Source organism: Aptenodytes forsteri, unplaced genomic scaffold (assembly GCF_000699145.1).
Source record: "Aptenodytes forsteri isolate BGI_AS27 unplaced genomic scaffold, ASM69914v1 Scaffold243, whole genome shotgun sequence".
NCBI classification, from domain to species: Eukaryota; Metazoa; Chordata; class Aves; order Sphenisciformes; family Spheniscidae; genus Aptenodytes; species Aptenodytes forsteri.
Window position 1 is genome coordinate 2515948 of NW_008795314.1, and position 22931 is coordinate 2538878.

Genomic DNA, 22931 nt, shown 5'->3' on the forward strand with positions numbered 1-22931 from the left:
CACGGCGTGGGGGTGGCGGCTCTGTTGGGAAATCTTCACCGTATCTCCCGGTGCTCCAGTTACCCGGCTCCCGTCAGCTGCGCGCTGCGGACACCAGGGTGAGACTGCACTGCACACCCCACACCCCGTTTCCCTCACCCATGAGGTGCTTCGTGGTCAGGGACCCCCGCAGCACTGTGGAGCTGCAGCCGCGCCCCCCCTGCCTGTACCACCCCTGGCAAGAGGCCTCGTGCTGTCCTCGGTGCTCACGCACGGCCAAAACCCAGGTTTTAGTAGGACAACTGTTAGCAGAGCCCTGGTGACACAAGAGGACACCGCTGTCCCCTTCATTTGCGGTCGTTCCCCGAGCTCCCCTTTCTCTTGCAGTTTGTGCTGAAGCACAAAGAGTTCGCTCATCTCCGGGAGGTGAAGATGTTTCCCAACGCCCTCAACCCACACAAAGAGGAGTCGCGGGCACTGGTCAAAGCCATGATTGACCAGGTCATGGCACTGCACGAAGACTTAAAATGGTTTCACATCGGATGTGATGAGGTGGGACTTCTCTTGAGCCAGGGATATTTTTTTGTGAGGAATGATAGTCAGGGCCGAGGCCTCTGCATTTCGGTGGTGCCCGGGCCACTTTTGGGTAGGATTTTGGGGACAGAAGACACCAATTCAAGCCAGTGTAGAAAAGTTGTTTTGACAATAAATGATTCCAGTAGCACGGGATGTCATTTCTGTTGATGAGTGTAATATCGAAAGTATTGAAAGCTGTTTCTTAAAGCTAACTCAGCATTTGGCTTTAGCTCAAATGAGTATTTAAAGTGAGGTATCAGTTAGAGGTATTCATTAAGAATCATGTGAGTTTTGGTGTAAGATGTTGGCTCATTGTTCTGGCTAACTTACTCAAAGTAAGCCCTTTTGTGGTGGGAAGTGGGTTTTTTTTTTCTCTCGGTAGTTTGGCTCCTTGAGGAGGAGAACCTTGAGTTTTCTCCTTTCTCAGGGTTTCTTAAAACCAGCCCCGTGGCATGCAGAACCCTGAAATTCATTGTGATCACCTTAACTGTACTGATACTAGTTTAGCATTTTGAATCCTGTTGTTTGGGAACAAAGGGCAAGGTTAGGTAGGGACCTGCAAACTTTTGTAAAGCAAATTACTATTTATGTAGAATAAACGTGTTTTGGATAAAACCTGCTCTAAAACAACAAAGAGTTTAAATGCATATCCAGCTTAACAGGCCCAAATCCACTTTCTGCATAGGACCAAGTACGCTGGGGCCACTCTTGGACATGGCCCCAAGTCACTTCTAGATTCACGTATAAATGATCTCCTTCCCCAAGACAGGAACCTCATTTTATATAATTCAGGACCTTATGGGTTGCTAGATTTGAACTGAGTAAAACTGGTGAGAGCTACTTCCAAGGACAAACCTTCCAAAGACAACTACGGCATGCTTTAATTATTCTTTAGCTATTTTAGTTTCTATAGGAAAATTCCCTTACGTGATGCATTTAGTCAGGGCCAGAGTCTCCTACAGACTGATAGAAATGCTTGCAGTGTCTTCAACACCGAGAGGTGCTTTTGAATATGTCCACTCAGTGGGTCACGTCTTTGCAATAGGTTTTGAATATTGTATGATTTCACGACACTGTGTCAGACTCGCTCCCCCTCATCCTATAAAAGAAGTCAGGATTACTTGTTTGATGCTTCAGGTCTACTACCTCGGCGAAGGAGAGGAGTCAAAGCAATGGCTGCAGCAGCAAGACAACACTCCAGAGAAGCTGTGCTTATCCCACATAAAAGCAGTAGCAAGCTGTGTGGCCTCATCTTATCCCACTGTGACACCCATCGTGTGGGATGATATGCTCAGAGGGATAAGTGAGGAAACACTGGCAGGTGTGTGACCAGTGATGGGGTGAGTCATATTTTGTAGCATACAAAAAAGTTTACGCAACCAGTTAAAACAGATTGGTTGGCAGATGAAAATAGTGAAAACAAGAAATCTGAGAATAGTTGAGATACGATCCATTAGACTAGAGAGTAGACATTCAGTCCTTGGCTATGTCACGGACTTTCTATATGACTGTGGGCAAGTCTCAACACAAACACTTTAGTTTTCCAGCTGGTAATACACAGTGACAAACAAAACAGTCATCAGGCAGTGGTTGCCATCAATTCTACTTTCTTTACGCATTAAAAAGCAGCCTATTAGCATTTGTGGTCTCAGCCTAAATTTCTGTGCCTTTCACCACCTTTTAATGTCAGTTGTTGCTCTGTGCAGCATCTGGTTCCGGTGGTGCAGACTCACACAGAGAAGCTGCGACCCTGTGGGCGTCTTTGACAGTATAGGTGATCACAGCGCCCATCATGAGGAGCTCCGATACTGAATTGTGGGATAGCTCCAAGAACCTGACGTCACGAGTCTTGTTTGTTGAAAAATATGAAACCACTGCTAAAATTTGAGTAGCCCTAGCACAGATGGAGTTCCAGCATTTTCAGAGCCTCCTGTGTGGCTCTAAAAATTTAGTGTCTGCTCTAAACAGGTTTAGACAATACCGTGAAGAGCTCCTCCAGCACTGACTGACCTATTCATGGCTTTAATAGTGGGAAATCATCCAAAAAGATGCAGATAGGACCCATGCAGTTTCCACAGGAGCAGCGCAGCGTCTAGCTGAGTGCACTGTACTGCTACAGGCAATTGCAGACTAAACAAATTAAAATGGGATGCAGTTAAAATACTGAATTTCTGTATAATTTACTGCAGTTTCTCTAGGGATCGGTTTCTCATGTTTAAAACTAGTCAGGGAGTTGATTATAAAGGGATTTGAAGCTAAACCTGTATCTTTATTTGTACTTTAAAGGCATCTTGAAAAGCTAAGTTCTGTGCAAACACAGCTCAGACAATCTCTAACCTAAACGGTGAATACTTCCTTTGAATTTAGCTGAAATCTTGCATGTGCAGTTTGCAGCTCCACCAGGTCAGCCCAGCAGGTATACTGATAGATTCAAGGGACTAAGAATGAGATGGGCTTGGGATGAACGGGATCTCCGATGAATTGTCACTGCTGATCCATTTTAGTGGTTTCAAGATGTCTAAGGAGTGGCCCTTGGCATGTGAACCCGCATGTTCAAAGCCCTGGCCAGGCTGAAAATGCCCATGGGCACTTCAACTGTAAATGAAGAATTCTAGTGACAAGCCATAGTTAGCTCTAGTCATGTGTTACTGCACCAATAATAGGTACTTAGTTCTCACTTTTAACTGGCTATTTTCCATTACTTAGAAGAACTCTGTTCTTTTCAGAGTCTGGGGTCCCACAGCTTGTGCAGCCAATGATCTGGGACTATGCAGCAGACCTCGACGTGGAGGGCAAAGGTTTGTACTTCTCTGCTGAGCTGCTTAGAAGGAAAGAGCCCTGTTACCTGTTAAGCAAAACAGCCAAAACAAAATAGTATGATTAAAACATACCTTAGTTGGACACCAGAAAATTCTATTTTTGTTAAATTGCTTTTTATTGCTTTAGTAGCATAAACGTAGTCCTTGTTTGATTTCACGTAATAGTTGCTATTATTTATTCTGTTTTTCTATTTATGCTTCTCCTATGAAGGACTTGCGTTGTCTGCTGCTCAATTCTTTTCAACAGGGCTATGGAATCACTGATGGGAGATTGAGAGGTTTTTCACAAGCACTGTTACATTAACTCTCCTTGCAGTGGGAGCAGATAGCTCCGTATTGAACAGCTCTACAAAAGAAGCTTCAAGGCTTCATACATCTATAGAATTCAAAGGAAAAACTCTTAAAGGCTCCAATGAGGCATCTAACATGCATACAAATATCTCTTTGTTGAAAGAAGAATCAGTTGTCAGATGTTGTGCGTGCTCGTTACGTGCCCATGGTTCTTAGCATTGAAGCAATTTGGCAATTCAAGGGAATGGAATATAGTAACTGGGCACAGGAAAACAGGAGGGCAGTCACCGAAACAGGTTGCTCAGAGAGGATGTCAAATCTCCCATCCTTGCTGATGCTCAGAACTTGACAGGACAAGGCTCAGCAGCCTGTTGTAACTGGACCTGGGTTCCTGTTAATGCTATTACAGGCAACGCTGAAAATGGAGAAAGACTTGTCCTGCAGTGTTCTTTTGTGTCTTATTTCAGTGCATCTCGTAGAGAAGTATCGTAGATGTGGCTTCTCCAAGGTGTGGTTTGCTAGTGCTTTTAAAGGAGCTACAGGAGTGAATCAGTCTCTAACGCTTATTGGACACCATTTAAAAAACCATCTTCAGTGGCTGAAAGTGGCAAGCAATAGCCCCGCTGATGTCCTCGAAGGTATCGTGCTGACCGGCTGGCAAAGGTAAGGAACATCTTTTTAAATGGTTCCGAGGATCACATGGAAACAAACTTCCACCCAAAAACTCCCTAAGAGGTACAAGGAGGCTGGGGATTTAGAAGGGAACTTCGCAACCCTGCAATCCTTCCTGCCGGTTACTGCTGGGCCTCACCCAACTGACTGCGAAGGGTGGGTGTCGGAGTTCCAGTCAACTGCTACAGCATTAATCAGCAGGAGCAATTGTTTTGGCAGACACCAACAGTAACAGACTGGCTTTGAAGGCTTGAACGTACTTTGTGCCACCTTGGCCTGCTTATAGACGGCATGGTTAACGCATGGTGTATATCTGAATGTCTAATGTGAATTCAAATAGAATGAAGTTGCGTAAGAGAGATTTTGTTAATGTAATGAAGGAGTAAAAGGTTTTTATGCAAGTCAGGAGGTCTAAGGGAATACGAGAGAGCTGAGTTCCAATTTCTGACCCTAATTTGGCTTGAGAAAGTAATTTGATTTGTATCTGTTCTTATTAGTAAGACAGGAATACTTAGCATTTCAGAGATAGAAGGTCCCTTCTCTGAGACAGAAACTGATGTTTCTAAAGCTCTTTGAATTTTAGTGATTGAAATATTAACACTTCCCACTTGTTGAGTATGTTCTAACAGTAAAATGTCTAATGAATGAATGTGTTCTTATTTAGGTATGATCACTTCTCTGTTTTGTGTGAGCTTCTCCCTGTGGCAATTCCATCACTGGCTGTATGTCTGCAGGCACTAAAGAATGGTACAATGACAACTTTATTCTCTCTCAGCTAATGCCTAGCACAAGAGTGAAGTGACCTTGCCCTGAGGTTGGCACAGGCTTCTTATATTTTGAGGTGGTTTGACTATCTGATCGTGGTCTGAATTATGTACAATAGATTATACATCTTGCATGTTTGCAATACAGGAGCAAAGAAGCCTCTTGGCCTAAGTATTTAAAAATAGCCGTAGTACACTAATCATTTATTATGTTTCAGCCCGTAAAAGGTCACAAACTGCTTCATGCTTATACTAAAAAAACCATAAGCAGCTGAATTGCTTTTGAAACTGATTTGAAACACTACTGGTGTATCAATGAGACTGATTTTGTTTTGATTTAGATCTTGTTTACATACAGAAGTTGTTTTAATGAATCAATTTTCTTAAAATTGATCTAGGTAGTACACTAGCTGGTAAAATACTTCCTGTAGTTTCTGGTTTCTTCACAGGCACTTGCCAATAGAATTTTTATTTTTGTCTTTCTGCATTTCTTATTTTCAAAATAAAAAACCACAACTTACCTATGTTTAACTGAGGCACTAAAAATATTCAGCACCCTGAATGGAAAGCTCATAGCTAGGAAGTGCTTCACCTAGCACAAGGCAATTGTGTGAAAGACAATGTACTCCTCCCACCCCCAAGGTTTTTTCCCTTGTTCTATTTCCATTTTACCTTTTAAAAATCTTCATCCAAGGAGAACTACTAAGCCAATGCAGGGTACTCCAGAAAAACCCTTTTTAAGAACGTTTTGGTTATTTAGGCTCCTTTTACTTACTTCCACTGTCTTCTGCCAGGTGGCTATTCTGAAAAGATTAAAGAAAATGTGGAAAAGCTCCTGGGAATGTCCAACCTGGAAACTGAAACTTTCATGAGGTAAAATTCCAGCTGTGGGATTCAGATGCTTCTCATTGCGTGGTAAGTTCAGAAACTAACGGATCCTCTTTGGACAGCACAAGTCTGGGGACCTTCCCTGGGAGCAATATCCTTACGCTTGTGACGCAAGTTAGTTTCTACCTCAAGTCATCAGTGGATGAACTTCTTGAAAGGAACAGGTAATAAGGTTTATGTTGATTCTCTGGCTGTCTGCAGGAGTGTGGGAGCTGTATCATCTCCAAATGGGGCATAACTCCAGCAAGGTGATTTAAACGTCAAGCTCTGCATTTCAGGCGTCACATCCCTATATATTGACACCTCAGCAGAATGTAATGCTTAGATGCAAATTTAAAGTATTTCAGCAGAATTCCTAAACACTATGTCCTGCCTTATTTCAAGAATCAAGTTCTTTCCTGAATTAAATCTCACTGTTATTTGAAGTAAAAATGAATTTTTTTAATGGTATGGTTACCGAAAAAAGGAGCTTGACATGAAATTTAAATTGCAACAGATGATCGGTTATTCTCATCTGCCAGGAACAGTCTTTTACAAGCTAGTTCCAAAGATATATAGACTTAAATTTACTTACTTCTTAAGCATTATCTCTATTTGTGCAGGAGAAGTTCAGCTAAAGCCCTGTCACCTCCCTGTCAGCCTACAAACACATATGTCACTGCTGTTTCAAAAAACTGCTCATACTAACATTCATTTTCAGATATGTCACAGGCTGGTTCAGCCCCTACCACAGAAAAAGGAGGATTATTCATCCTATAATAATGCATCACTTTCAGCCAGATGCAGTAAGGTAACAGCACTTATTTTGCATTATAGGGGAAATAAAGCCTGTCATATTTTGGGCACTCAAGTGCCCAACACATAGTTTTGATTCTTTGCCTCTTTCTAAAATCACTTCAGAAGCATCGGTGGAAATCAAATATGAAGTACTCGTAATACAGTTTTAAACAGAAGAACATGCTTATCTTTGCCTCTGTTGAACAAATTCTTTGAATACAAGTACAAAGTTGGTCTCCAGAAAGCTCCCTTGTATATGCAGTTACTCCTAGATAGGCTGCATCTTACAGCAGTTGTTAGCCTCAGCGTAGGAGCCCGCCATGGGCCAGGTTCCAGGCAGGGCTTGGAATAAAACCTGACCCCTTTCCCCTGCTCCCCGTCACTGTATGTGCTTTTCAGAACTTTTCCTAAAGATGATGCTGATTCATGCCAAATAGCAAATTTATACATTTTTGCTGTGATAAGGTGAACATCCAACTGCATCCACTCTTGCTGATAAAAAACAGCATTAAATTCCTCACAGGTCTTACAGTGGGTTTCAGTTACACTTAGAATGTGTACGGTGGTTTTTTTGAGCTCACATTTCTGTACTTTAAGTGTCATTGCAGAAGAAGAGTGCCAAGATTAATGGTACTTAAACACAAACAGCATCAACCTTTTGCCATCTGCACAAAATCAAGTCCTTTGAGCTCTTGTAATAGATGCTTCTCTTCCTGTAAAGTCATTTTAAGGGCTGTACTCCCTTTAAAAGGCCCAGTAAGCTAGCCCTCCCTTGAGGCAGAGCTCGGCTGCAAATGTGATTGTTTCTTCCTTCTGATTTCTGCTTAGTCTTCTCTCCAAGTGGAATGCTGTGGTGCAAGACCTCCAAGCAGCCATGGAGCAAGTTTTCCACAAGTGCACTGTAGAGGAGTGGATGGAGGAGAACGTCCACCCCAGCCTCCAGAAGCTGCAGGAAGTGGTGGATGACTTAGATAAAGCAATAAAAGCACAAAATCAGGGGCATTTCAGTTAGTCCGTCTGATTCCATGGGAAAACATGACTAGTGGAAATCTGCAACTAGTCCGATCGCTAGAGTTTGTCATCTTAAGAGTTGCATCACCTGCCCTGTAAGTCAGATTTGCTCCCCTCATGTAACAGAATGCAGGAACGAGTCAGAACTCAGCTGTGTTACAAGGCAGGAGGAAAACCCAGTTTCTTCCAAATTCAGTATTTGTAACAATAGACTTTCTTAAATTATAACGACCTGGAAAAGTTCCACAAGTTCTACTCTAGTCAGCAGCCAGCACGTCCTCCCTTTGCCATTTCCATAAAAAGACAGATTTAGGATACTTTAAACATGCTCGAAGTCCTTATGGCCTGTTCTGTGACTCATTCCTCTTCCAGGTACGTTCAGAGATGTGTCATGATGGAATAGTAGGACAAGTCCTTCCACAGCATAGAGCAGTTGATTTGTCCAATTTTGTTTTGGACTTTTTCAGTCTTTGAAATATGTAAAACCATTGGTCCTAAATCCAGCTTTGATTGATTAGCTTGAGATCAGAAAATTAACATCCAACTTTTTGCAGCAGTCTGAGCAGGGAACTGCTGTCTCGCTGCTCACTAGGTTACAGCAGGTGCATGAAAGAACATGGACCATGACAGTACAGAGCAAGAGGGAGCAATAGAAAAGAGCCTTGTTGCCAACAGTGAAGGCGACACTTGGACTTTGAGGGACAACTGCCTTAACACATCAGGCTTCTTGACATTTTACCAAAGCATCATCAAAGCTGAGCATAGTTTCATCCCCCCAGAAAAGCACCCTCCCAGTCACTGTAAGGCATCTACTTCGCTATGTAAAACCTGAGACTGCAGGTTCATCCAAATTTGAAGCATGACTAAAGTCTACTGAATATGAGGGAAAAACACTGGTTTATTCTGCTTCAATGTTGAACTTTTAATATAAATGTATAGCAATATATCTTGCGGACTTAACTGGAGCATTGAGATAATCACCACAAGGGAAAATAATTCAAGAGTCTGGTAGTTAAGTACACTACCATGAATATTCAAGATATTCTTTACTTGTTTGCTTCATTTATTGCTTTCTTGAAAGTCGTAATTTGGAAGCAGAGGTATTGAAATTCTCTTGGAACAATCTATTATGAAGAGTGTAGGTCTAGAGAAAGTACAAGAAGTACAGCAGAAGACAAATCTAGCTTATTTAATGAGCACTACAGGAGTTAGGTCCACATACAGATTTTTATCCAAAAAGAATCAATTGCTATGTATACCTTAATTACAAAAGTCACATGATCTTTATTTTACTTTAATAAATCCTTTGATACTCAAGTTGTTTGTGGAAGCTTGCCTTTGTTTTGCATGTGGCATGTTGGTTTGGTTTAAAGAGGGAAAAATGCAAATATATCCACCAGTGGAGAGTTGGTTATATCAGCGTATATGAAGTTGAAAGCTGGACTGCTGTAACGGAGTGAAAGCAGGGTCAGTAAGGAGGTAGGTATCTGGGCTTCCTCTGCTCTGTCCTCCCCCCATTAACTCCTTCAGTAGGTCTGTGCCAAGTGGTAATTTAGACAGCCATTAATATTTTAATACATTTTAATTAAAAACAATATAAAAGACTACAGTGACACAAAACAAGTTATCAAAGTTGATTTTATCAATGGACATTTTTTAAAAAAAGACAATATACTAGGCCTTGCTGAAATTCTACTTGCAATTTTAAAGTAGAAAAGCAATTGCTAAACATCTTCCAAAAGTATTTTTGCCTCTCAGCAATCTACTACAGTGTCAGAACTAGCACTCTTTACTATGTAAGCCAGCTGGGGTTTTGGTATCTGTGTAGCTTCATAAATACAGCACAAGAGTCAGATCTCAGCTATATAGTATAAATACTTTGATTTTCTTTGAGACTTGCACAATTGATCCTAGTTACTGGAAGATCTCATTTTGTGAAATATTAGAATATTAGATTATAGTTTAGACAATGCAACTTTCTCCCTCAGTACAACATGCAGTCTAGCTTTTGTTCAGTACGACAACTAAGGCCGTGATCCCATCTGACCGCACACATGCAAGGAACTTCAAACATGCAATGCAAGTTTAAGCTGAAGCATCTACCAAATGGCACTTACCATACAGTTATATTAACAGACATAACAGAAAGTGCTGGCTTTATGGAGCAAGGGGTTAGATCTAACTTAAGATCTTTTATGCAGGTTTTCAAATCACTTGTAAGTCAAACTACAGCTGTCTAGTCTCAAGTTACTAGACAGCCTGAGATGCAAAAACCTTAACAAACATCTCCTGTAATACTCTTCTAGGAGTATCTAATTTCCTAACCAAAACTAGTCTTTCACATCATTCCTTTTAGTACAAGCCACTTTACATCAGGCACACACGAGGCTATGTTTACTGGGCCTTTTGATACGCTAGGCCCAAGAGGAGTAAGGAAAACTATCCAAAAAAGCCTTCAGCAAAATGGTGAAAAGTGGCAAGAAAAGAGGATCAGAGGACTAGTGGAAAGAGGGAAGAACAGAACCTGTCCTCAGTTAGCACCTGCTGTTCTAAACAGTTCCTTTCACATCGCTGAGCAGTCTGCAGACATTGCCATAACCAAATCCATGTTAACACCAATTTGCAAGTTAATTTTCCACGCACACAGTTACTGCAAAACATGAAAATCTGGATGTGTCTTCCAAGTACAGAAGACAAACAGTTTTTGAAGACAGGAAGCTCAAAACCAAAGATCAAGAGAAATACACGTCGGCCTGTGATACACATTCATGTACAGCATCCAAGTGCCAAGTTGCAACATTCTTTACCTGCACTGTAGGTCAGTATCACAATAAGCTCCCAGTTGTACATACCAAGCCAGCAGTGCCTGACATACAGCCCGCAGGCAGAACCACAGCGTCTCAAGAATCTACTCAGCCTTCATGTTAGCTCAGTCTATGGAACTCAGGTTCTCATTTGAAACTGTGCTAGTTTGTATGGCAACAGAGCTGCCAAATGCAAAACGGACATGGTGCAAGAGAGGATTACACCAGCTGTTCCAAGAGTGAAAGGCTGAGGAGTCAAAATATTCCTCCTACACACAGTGCACGCCAGCAGTCATCCCTCTCCAAGCTACTATCGGTAGGATACTTAAAGAGATGATCATTGGACATCAACTCAAAAATGCAACTTACTCCACAGAACGTATTTCAAGCTAGCTACTATCAGTAGGATACCGAGGTGTGAGGGGGACACTTAAAGAGATGATCATTGGACATCAACTCAAAAATGCAACTTACTCCACAGAACGTATTTCAAGCTATGTTATGTCTTACTATAGGTCATTCCCCCTTCTAGGGATTCCAATTTTCCTTACATTGTTTTAGTCTTTGTATAATGATATTGCATAGTCCATAAGTATATACATTACTAACGTCAAGAATGTACAGCAAACTAGATGCACAAAAGAGCTCAGCAGAAGCAGGGCACGCGATGCAGGGTAGGGTTAGATCAATAGACGTACCTTTCTAAAGCTGATTTTTAACTGGAAAACCACAGTATGGTTTGTATCTTCCACGGAATGTTAGCCCTCATGGAAATACAAAAGCAGCCCAGTATCACTAAGATGGAATGCGGGCGGTTTTGTCCATTTCATCCATGGTCAAATCTGTGGGCTCAGAATATTAAGTGCAGCGCACATCCATACCATGTAGTCCCTCTGAATATCCTTGTTACAAAGCAGCAGTTATCTGCAGTTTGAGCCCTTTTGCTTATGTTATACAATTAAAAACTCTAGTTTTTTCAGTATTTCTTACTCTAAGTCCTTAGAACACTTGACATTTTTATTTTATATGGGGGGGGGAGGGGGGGCGGGGGGAGTTCTCCAAATTCCCAAGCTCATTCTCCTCTCTCCAAAATGCCTCTTACCTAGGGTATATATTAGAGTGGATTTAAATAAAGATCTCTCCAAAGTGTTACATCCTGCAATTTTTTTTTCAGACAGCTTTGATTATTCTTAACTTACAGCTGTGCTTCAGAATAAAGGCCAAATTTAGCTAATTGCCTGCAACCTAATTTCCCACATTCCTACATGGCAGCTTCCCAATTCCAGTGACATGGGGTAGAGATTGAAAGCCACATTAGCTCACCAACTCAGAGGGCTTCACAAGCATGGCTATTGGCAGAGGTCTGCTTTGATACCTGATGTGATTACAAGTTTTTCTTATTTAATAGTAACAGACCCACTTCTGTACCGCAGCCAAGCTGCATCAGCCGCTATCTCCCTGTTACGGTTTGATTACCCTTTCAAACCAACAGTAAGAGCATCTTTGTCTCACAGCTCACATACTGGGTCTAAATGGCTGGAACTGAAGTCTTGCTACGACCTGTTCTTTGGTCAGATAAGCATGTGTTTAGTTTCAGATACAGCTGGAACACACAACAGGACATAGCTTCTCCTAAAATCTTTTCAAAGGTTTCTCTTCTGCAGAGGTAGAGTGCTTCGAAAGAAGAACGCATGTTCTTTTAAGTCCTGAAGTAACTGCTGCCAGAAGACATTTGCTGCTGGCCAAATGTGAAAGCAGACCACACAGTTACCTTCTATCCCATTCAGATCTCCTAGAAATAACTGTGTAAATATTTTCTAATTCAGGTCTTACCACCATACAATTCCTAAACAAAACCCAGTGAACTTTAATACAAGCAGTTTTAGCACATTGAAGGAACTTTCAGCTCTTTACAACTTCTTTCTTGTACTGACATGTTGATATAGGCATGAAGAAGTTTTAGTTCTAGACAGAGCATGTTGACTAACAGAGGTAGCTTTTACTTCAAAAAACATCTTGGAAAATTCGTATTTTAACTATTTGTGAAACCATTGGTCAGAACAGAGGTCACTACATATACCTGCAGTAAAACACGGGCGCAAGTCAAACATTGGATCTATCCCAGCTATCTTAAAAAAAATTATTATTGAGCCCTTCGGTATCGTTTCAAGTGAGGAAATACTAAACAAATCTAGGCTGCCATGTTTGACATCTGTCTTCTCCCTACCTAAAGTAACACATGCACTTTTCTTTTCTAAATACACAGTTAAAATAGTAAATGTTGAGGTCCAAAAAAGGTTATTATATCTTGGGGTAGTCTATGCCCAGAAGTTAAGCAGAACAGGATTAAGCTAGAACATCCTAAAGACACTGAATCATCAACGTGATCATTTTTTGCTTACTATTTATGACTCCTTGGCAAGTCCAAGAGAAGTAAAGCAATGTAACAAGTTGATGGGCCTGATGTTTCCAATTCCAAGACAGTCACTCCAACTTTGATTTCCTCCAGTATCTAATGGCAAGTCAGTAGTAGAAAATACAAAAGTGCCACTATCTTGCATCACCTAATTGCATATATTAAGCTGCTTAAAACCAATTTAGCAATATATTGTCATTTGTAACATTTCAAGAAAAACCTCAAAGCATTGTGTTATGAGTTACAAATTCAGCTCTTCTACATTTCATATACTGTACCTGCAGCAGATGTTTGCAATAAGTGGAAGTTTACATCTGTATCTCCACTTCATTAATGGGAAAGCAATAAATGATTTCAAACCAATTCATTAATAAATAACTATTCCTAGACAAGTTTGATGAGCTGACAAAGTTCAAAAGCCAGCAATGTCCACATGCAGGAACTAAGTCAAAGGAGCAAATAAAACAGAATTTGCTTTGGACTCTACAGCGGCAATACTGTGAGCATGGATCTTGAAGCCATTTAGCACTAAAAAAGGTGCCCTAAGACAGATTCCTCCCATTGTAAATGCACATGTAGAGAAATGCCCAGGTCAAGACTGTGAGGGATTTCTTTTTCTGAAGAACAATCAGCGTGTTTTCCAGATGTTTGAAAGCCTCTGCTTTCTTCAGCTCACAACGACTATTAATATTTATCCTGTGGTTCATCTGCATCACTAGCCTCTGTTTCGCTGCTCTGAGAGAGATCTTGTTGGTTTTCTACTCTGTCCAGTTCCAGAAAACTAGTAATGAGTTTGGCAACTGCTTCCACATCACTGTGGAAAAGAAAAAACAATGTAAGAGTTAGTGGAACTGTGGTGTTGACAAAACAAGAACAGGCATGCTAATTCTTGAGAATGAGCACTTGAAGGGCCAGTCAACATACATCACTATGACTGACAGCATCCCACTTGTGAAGGCATATCAAGCCAAGCCATTAATTACTTCCACATCAGAACAAATCAATCCTTTTCCCACAGTCCCTGCTGTAAGATTCCTTATTATCAATACTTAAAATAAATCCTGTTAACTGGTAAATACACTGAATGTTTGCAAAATAGAATTAATCCCCTCTGCCACTGCACAGCTGAGCTAGACGTGCAGCACTAAAAGGATCTTAGATGTCTAAATATGATCAGTCTCCTGACGGGAGATGGTGTTACCCAAATGTCTGCAACTGAAAGCATTAAAGGGTTTAAAAAAGTTAAACTGAATAACACAAGGTCATACCAGCAAGTATGAAAATGGAGCTAAGATGAGTCTCAATAGTTGAGAACTACTGACCCATGTGATTAGAATGTGTAAGGTGGGAAATACCAATTTAAAAAGTCCACACTGCACCTTCTACAGCCCAACACTGCACTCTGAGTCAGCGGGTGTGAAAATCCAGTGACAAATCGTAGCACAACCAGGTAACCCTTCCCAAAATATCGCACGGTCTCCTCTTCCACATTCACATCTCGGATCTCATTCAGTAGAGCCACTACTGTAAACAGATGTGGAAAACAAAGTAGTCTATTAGCATTACAGTAAACTCTCAACACTGCTGCTAGTAACTTGCGTGACTGGGACTCTGTGCTCTTGAGTACCATTGCCCTGATCCCATACAACCGGGGCAGTCCTGCAATAGCAGCAATTGCGGAGCTATTCGGGCAAAACAAACAAGGAGCAACTACAGCACATACTAGCTGGTACGGGCCCTAATGAACAAGATGTTTCCCACTTACTTTAATGACAGTTTTAACTATTTTTCTGTACAGAGTAAACAGGTGTCAAGTTTACTGAGACTGAACAAATACTGAAAGATTTAACTGTTCAGAGCATCTGCTGATCTCTGCATCCCCATGTTAACGGTACTTGAAACAGATATTACCAAATAACCTCGCAGGAAGAGATGTTCTCAGCTCCCCAACATAAAAACATACCCTAAAGAAAAGTTGAGACACATTAAACATCCTTCTCTCCACATCTCTTATCTTCCATCTCCAAAATTAACTGCTTAAAAACCAATTCAACTTAAGGACATTCCAAATTTTGTCAGTTTTCTAAGTGTACTAAGTTGGTTTGATTTAGACTAGCAAGTAGAATAAAAAAATCTGACATTGAAGAGGATCCTACTTTAGTTTGCAACGGAGCTCCTGTCTCACAGTGACTCAACCAAGTCACATACTATACTTCAACTTCTGTTACTCTGACAGGAAGCTCAAAAGAAATGTGATACTGCATTAAGCTGAGCCTACTGAATATGCCGTTTTAAATGCATATGATATATCTGCAAGACATAACATGCCTGCTTGCATATGATATCTAAAGATTTGCCTGCTACCAAAACCAGATTAGATTATAGAAATCTCAGCTCCTGGATCCAAAAATTTAAGTTTTTCCACCAGTCCCACCTACAGAGCAGGCTAGCCAAGGGAAATGTAAACCTGCACGTTAACATCCCAAAGGAACAGCTAAGACTATTATAGAAAGCAGTACATAAGCCGAGTTATCTTGGATTAAAGTAACTAACAAGATGCATTCAGCACCCTAACCTGAAAAAACATTTGAGTCCTGAGAGGCAGATTATTACATCTGCTGCTTGGGAGCAAAGCAGATCTGGAAACAGATGTGACTAATTTGAGTACAGAACTCCAAAGATTATTAAATGGCCATGTATGCATTTCTCCTGTCTGCCCACCACATTTGCCACCACAGATACTGCTTTCTCACCTTGTTCATTGCCTCCTTTTGAGAAGGTCAGTATTTTTTTGTAAAGATTGAACGTTTTTAGGCAGACTGTTCCCTTGTTCTTATCAAATACAGCTTCCTGTAAAATTGAAAAAGAAAAATCAAGATTTTCTGAAAAACACCATCAGTAGCTATGCTTCAAAGTAAAATAAAAATAGTTATATGGGAAAATAATCTTGGTAACACAGAAAAATACATCGCTATTTTAAAGACATTCCTCTATTATTAGACTGTGAAAATCACAGTCTTGCTCTTGGCTTTAACAGAGACTTTACCATGCCTCCTGTGTTACTTCTACAAGGAAGTTAAAGCTGGTTTCACTGCCCCTCTTCCCACATTCTTTATGCAATAAAAAAAACTTTGCCTGGAATCAAATTTGAACACTAACCCTGGAGCTCCTGTAATTTTCACTGTTGATGTATGCATTTGGCCTACAGTATAACTATACAGCAAACATAAGTTCTAGTTACACTTTTCACTAACAGTCACCAACTCCACCAAAATTGCAGTGTTGTGCTATATGGGCCAGGCTTACACTGGATTTAAAATATCCCTGACAGTCAATGAAAAGAGGATGACTAATGTGTGGGTTGCTTATTCTAGTAACAACTCAGGTCAGTAAAGTGACAAGCCTATATAACGGGTTATTGTTCTCAGTCCCACTCCCAGCAAATCAACATCCACAAGATTATAAACCAGCTTCGCAAACACCACTCTTCTCCCAGTGGAAAACAGCTGAGTAGCCTGGAAGGTTAGAGCTACCCTATTTAATAGTCATTCTGTCATTAGCTGGCACAGTAAGTACAAAATCATGTTGCAGCAGCTGAATGTGCTATTCTTTCTCCCTCTTTTCTGTAAGAGGAAGAAAGGGCCACAAAACAGTTTGGGGCAAGTCTCCCCTTAAAAAACACTCTTATGTTTAGCTTCACGTTTTCATGTTTGTGTAGTGAAGGAATTATTGCCCTAATTGTAGTCCTGGTATAGCAACCCCAAAGGGTTTCCTCAAAACCAAAAGCATAACTTGTCTGTTTGGACTGAGCAAGTGCATGGGGCTGCTGGAATTGGCATCTGCCAACTGTTTCTAAACTAGCACGACCTCATTTCCCGAGTTCAGCGTCTTACCTCCCACTGCTCCAGATTCTGTGCTGCCACAAAGAAACACCCGGCCATATAGAAGAGCTTCCATGCCAAGCTGTCTGAACGATGCAAAAAAAAAAAAGCACAAATTTAGGGTTTTTTTTCCGTTCTTTGTTATTCAGTTAGTTTCAAAAGCAACATGCTCCCTTTTAAAGGCAACAAAAGGAAAAGAGGTTTCTCTGATGCAACATTTTTGCCTTTAATTGTAATGCAAGCTATTTTACAGCTCCCTCCCAGGATAAAAAAAAACAAACTCTTCAAGTATTTTTCAAAGACTCCATCTACACTGGGCTCCAAACCATGCAGAATTATAAGCATATGTATTATTGGCAAGGTCGTAACATCACTACACATCTCTCTTCCCTAAAAGCAAAGGCATCTTAAAAGGCATCCACAAAACTCAACCTGCTCTCAACCGCCAAGTATTTGTGCTGCAGAGGACAAGAGTAAGGGACAATGGAAATTCACTGAAGCAAACATGTTTCTTCATAAAAGGAAGCAGTCAGCCCTCTTGACAAACAAAAGTTTGCATTTCATGTTCTGGAAATGTTTACATATAGCAACCTAAGCAATTTGCTTACTCAGACTTTTACTGAAAGCAGAGTAGAACTGTGCTCAGTATTGTTTCAGAAGACTTTGTTGCAATGTCTTAAGAAAAAAAAGGCTGATATAGCTGGTGTCTCAAGCAGCTTTCACTGGACTTTGCTCTTAAAATAAAAATACATTGATTATATTGATAGTATATTCCTCATATGTATTATTGGCAAGGTCGTAACATCACTACACATCTCTCTTCCCTAAAAGCAAAGGCATCTTAAAAGGCATCCACAAAACTCAACCTGCTCTCAACCGCCAAGTATTTGTGCTGCAGAGGACAAGAGTAAGGGACAATGGAAATTCACTGAAGCAAACATGTTTCTTCATAAAAGGAAGCAGTCAGCCCTCTTGACAAACAAAAGTTTGCATTTCATGTTCTGGAAATGTTTACATATAGCAACCTAAGCAATTTGCTTACTCAGACTTTTACTGAAAGCAGAGTAGAACTGTGCTCAGTATTGTTTCAGAAGACTTTGTTGCAATGTCTTAAGAAAAAAAAGGCTGATATAGCTGGTGTCTCAAGCAGCTTTCACTGGACTTTGCTCTTAAAATAAAAATACATTGATTATATTGATAGTATACTCCTATACAGTATTAAGTTTTAAAATTTGATGTTAATAGGATGCAACAAGAGAATCACAGGACAGCCTGCAGGATAAATTCCATAGATAGAAGGATACCTGGCATTTGGTACCGTCTGCTCTATTGCAGAGGGGGCAGGAAGCAGCAGCAGCTGTCTGTTCTCTAAAGGTGTTTTTATGAGTAATCCCTGCCAGTGATGATTTAACAGTTTCCAGAGAAACAGAGCACTTCCATCAAAGGCAAGGTCATCATTTCATTATGGTGGCAAACAATCATTATATGTCTTCCCAGGAGAGCTGTGAGGACCAGCTAATCACATTTATAAAACACACAAAGTACAAAATGCCACAGAGTACTAAATATCGTTATTAAAAATACTCTTGCAAATGGAAAGGGAGGCTGAGTAAGAAATAGAGCATTAAAGCATGGTAAGTCATACACAGGCAGTGATTATTACTGGGTTTTAATATTCATGCCACAAAGTGTGATAAGTACCTATACTGCCTTTGTAAGGCCAGACAGAAGCTGCAGAGAGGAGTCATCAGCATGAAAAACAGATCAACAGGAAATGAACAATTCTTCAAAAAAATGATAGGCCATTACCTGCACTATAATAAGCAGCAGCCAAACCTATGGAGGCTATTCCTAGGATAAGAGGGGAGAGAATTAGGACAAACAAGCAGCTCAAACCATCTAAAATTCCCTGATGAAAAACATACGAATATTCACAAGCTCATCACTTTTCAAAAATATTACAATGTGACTGCAACATTGATCACTACATGAAAGAGTGATTTTTCTCTGAACTCGGTATAAAAAACCTCCCATTCTGCAAAGACACTAAAAACACAGGTCTGAGGTCAGAAATAAAAGGTCGTGACAGAATCAGGAACAGAACTTCAGAGGGACTCAGTCTAACCATTACACCATACTTCCTCTCGAGCGCAGTACAACTTTGAGCATGCTAACATAAACACTACAACAGTTATTTTTCCCCTCTAAGTGCTCTGTGGGGCCAAAAGAAAACTTCTGCAATAAAGCTGTGTCAGAAGCAGCCAGCTCCTTTCTCCCATTGAGGTGGAAGCAGTGCAAAAGTGCCTCGTGCCCCAGAGCACCACTGCAACCGCAAACATTTTGTCCCAGTGAGAGTTTGACAAGACGACATCACTGAAAGCAATGACAGCATTGTAGTGTTACTGCAATGGGATCTACTCAGCTGGAAAGCAGGATATGCTGCATTTTCCCCACCAGCTCTCTCAGTGTGGTCCTAAGAAGTACCACTCCATTTTTTTCTGCATATTCAGTAGTGTTTAAAAACAGATGCCTTTCAGAACATCCTGTATGACTTCCTATTTCACATGCACAGTGCCGTTAAGAGTTCACTGTCAACCACACGCAAGATCTAACCCCAGCATCACTCCACTGCAGATTTTTCACTTTCTGAAAACCTAGATGTTTTTCAATGTAAGTATGCATCCCCTTCAGAAGCTTCACATTTATATTGCTATATGGCATACAATAAACTTTTTCTTGATCTTTCAGGACTCCCTTAAAATTCTGTCCATGAGCCTCTGAGGTTCTGCAGATGAAAAATTATCAGTCTCACAGTGAAACTACCACACCGAGGAGGAGACTGCAGACTCATTTAGTGGCTACGCTAAAGAAGTTCAAAGCATGATGATTGCTCTTCCTGAAAGAATAATGCCCAAGAGACAGGCATCTCTTCTTAGAGGCTCTTTCAGGAATTTATTCTGTGACCCCCTTCCCTTAAAGCAAGCTCTGAAATAAACTAAGGAATATTATGGTCTTACCAACAAAGAGAGACCAAGATCGGATGCCAGGTGACCTCTTCAGATGAAGATGGGAACTTGTGCGGTTTTCAACCAACATGTACATCTTCAGAAGAAACTCCCAACAGCCCAGTCTGACTCATGTAACCTCACTGGACAAAAAAAAAGTAAGAATTTAAAATCATTGCTGACTCCAACACTCTCCCTTCCTAGCATTTGTCAGGACTTATCATGTCTTAATCTAGACTATAAAAGATGTCCAGGGTAAGAACATAGTCTTTTTCTCACGGGAAGAGCAATATACACACTTCAAAAAACTGTAAGGAAAAACTGTCATGTGGAGACTTGCACAACAACAGGAATCTGAACTCTTCGAGAAACTTCTCATTTTGGGGGTAGAAGTCTCTTCCTTTCTATCACAACCAGATTCCAGGAGAAAATGTGGAAAACAAGAACCTGGAACAATGTTGTTGCTAATTTGTGCAACACTTCAGACAAATAAAAGAGCAATGGAAAGTTTTTTGACAGCATTTCTCCTGCTAACTGCAAAGGCTGTCATGATGGACTAGCCTGGCAGCTGAAGCAGGACAGTGCAGCCTTCTGCAACACAGATGTTGGGTCTCTCATCCCCGACAACAGACCGGCAAGGGTTACAGCCTCAGCCTAGCAGCACCAGTGTCACATAATGCCATATGTGGCATTCCCATCTTTCAAGCCAACTCAAGAATAAACCCAGGAGTTTCCAACAAGTATGTTTGTCTCTCCTCAACAAGATCATGCCTTCACCCTAGACAGAAAGTAACAGTAGAGATTAAAAAGACAGGTACTAATTAAAAACAGTAACAGCTGGGCAATCCCATGCAGTATTTTCAGCAAGTTTTTACTATTTGCAGCATAAAATCGTTTGAATTCTGGCATGATTGTGAGCTCCAGTGCAAAAACCAATCCTACCCTAATACTCTCAGCACAAGCATAAAGACTGATTCGCGTGAGATGCAAGAGGCATATGAGGACCCAGCTAATCTCTTCAGGATTGTCACTAGAGAAAGGACAGGCTGCTTACTGCTTCTCTTATGCAAGTTGGTAGAGATGCTTGTTATTATTATGAAGACCACAATCCAGTAAAAGTAAATAGGAGATGAAAGCATGTGCTAATAACATACATAACTCATACTTAGCAGGTTACACGTTGGCCTTAATCAAGGATTTTGTCTATTTTGCTCTTTTTTTTGTTACAACCTTAATACCACTTAAGGTAGTGGGTTTTAAGCAGCCTTCCTCAAAAGGGATTTCTAAAAGGGATATCTGCTTTTCTGATTAGTGTGATAAAGCTCAATATCTGTGAAGCATTCTGGGGACTGCAGGAGTATTAACAGCTCATTTACTGTTGAAGACAACAAACACCAACTCCTTCTATTGACTTGGTACTTTAAACATTAAATAGCCCACAGAACCAGTTCCTAGGAGGTTGGCATTAAGCTGTTATTAGCTGCCCACGATAAGAGGTTTCCAGAAGACTGCCAACATTCAACAGGTTTTTGAATAACCATGAAAAAGACTTAGAGAGCAGGCCCAAGCACATCCAGGTTCTTACAGAAGAAAAGTATGCGATTTTTAGTCATCTTGCTGTTTTTAGATACTACATGACACTCCCGCAATTCTGCACCAACTGCCTAGTTTAGATACAAAGCTCCAGGGGATTATTTTTTTTTCCATTTAATAAAGCAGATTTAGCCAAGTCCTTTCAGTTAAATAAACACTGATTTAGCCAAGTCCTTTCAGTTAAATAAAAAGCACATATGACTTTGATTTTAATCTCTTAGCAATACGTCTGAGAGAATCTGAAACCGAAAGAGACAAAACCACTTATGCATAAGACACACTCCATCTCCTCCGGATGTCAAGCATCAAATCTTAATTTTCAAATTACTCCTGTGAGTTGCTCTCAATATATCAGAAAAATATTTCTGCACGTAGAAAGCCTTCTCCTGCCTGCAACCTAAAAAAAACCAACAAGTTATCAAATACATAAAGATCACTGCATAAATCTGGCCATATTTCACAAACAACACACCCTACTTAAAATTTATCACATACATACCAGTTAAATCCATTAATGCAAACTTCGGTATCTCCCCCCCATATTCATTCAGTGAAGTCCAATCATGCAAATGCCAGTGTCAGCTTAACGTTGGACACTCAAAGCCAATGGCATCGTCTCTCACTGTGGCAGCTGCTTGCAAGATAGGTGCCTCAGGGAATAAAAAGCACCAAAGCAGCTTCTTAAAGTTACACTTAATAAAATAAGTCATAAAGCTGCCTTTAAGTGAACACAAAAGTTTTACATGACGATTTTATGATTACATAGAGAGAGGGGTATTTTTGGGCTGCTAATTCTGCTTGAATTTGTTGCATTTGGCATTAAAGTGATCTTCAACACCAAAATAAACATTCATGTACTTCCTCCAAGCTCTCGACTGAGGGTGAGCTAGCAAAAGCTATCTAAACAAGCACCTTGGAAGCTTCACTACAAATATCTATCAAGTCAGGACCACGCACCGGGCTGAATTTTCTTTACCCCATCCTGCACCTGCCTCCCCCCAGTTCGACCCATGCACTGACTGGTCTCCCCCTCACTGAGGGTCCAGTTGGGGAGAGGATCTGCAGCGTGCTGCCAAAACCAAAACCAACCTCGGTTCTTCTTCCCCCACGCGTGGGTAACACGAGACCTTTAGCTGGGACTCGCCCGTAGCGGCCCCCGCCGCACCCCTGCCAGGCTGACGGGGGAGTCGCTCCCGGCCGAGGCCCCTGCCCGTAACCCGCCCCACCGGCGCGTTTCCGCGCGGACCCATGCACTGACTGGTCTCCCCCTCACTGAGGGTCCAGTTGGGGAGAGGATCTGCAGCGTGCTGCCAAAACCAAAACCAACCTCGGTTCTTCTTCCCCCACGCGTGGGTGGTAACACGACTTTAGCTGGGACTCGCCCGTAGCGGCCCCCCCCCCCCCTGCCGGGCTGACGGGGGGGTGGCTCCCGGCGGAGGCCCCTGCCCGTACGTA

The 22931-nt window shown here is 41.2% G+C and overlaps 2 protein-coding genes across 2 annotated transcripts; one reads left to right on the forward strand and one right to left on the reverse strand.

Annotated features, from left to right (window-relative positions):
- The first annotated feature begins 140 nt into the window (after positions 1 to 140).
- HEXDC (hexosaminidase D) lies at positions 141 to 9094 on the forward strand. The gene is made up of 10 exons (XM_009279500.1): positions 141 to 272; positions 367 to 531; positions 1693 to 1876; positions 3282 to 3353; positions 4133 to 4328; positions 5002 to 5084; positions 5896 to 5974; positions 6052 to 6153; positions 6690 to 6779; positions 7595 to 9094. The coding sequence occupies exons 1-10, from the start codon at positions 141 to 143 to the stop codon at positions 7776 to 7778; spliced, it is 1287 nt and encodes a 428-aa protein (XP_009277775.1). The 3' UTR covers positions 7779 to 9094.
- Positions 9095 to 11576: 2482 nt separating this feature from the next.
- Positions 11577 to 20022, reverse strand: CUNH17orf62 (chromosome unknown C17orf62 homolog). Its single transcript, XM_009279442.2, has 6 exons — positions 19896 to 20022; positions 18688 to 18729; positions 16891 to 16964; positions 15751 to 15847; positions 14377 to 14521; positions 11577 to 13811 (listed from the first exon to the last, which is right to left on the reverse strand). Exons 1-6 carry the CDS (start codon positions 19978 to 19980, stop codon positions 13682 to 13684), a joined length of 573 nt encoding a protein of 190 aa, XP_009277717.1. The 5' UTR covers positions 19981 to 20022; the 3' UTR covers positions 11577 to 13681.
- Between the last annotated feature and the right edge of the window lie 2909 nt (positions 20023 to 22931).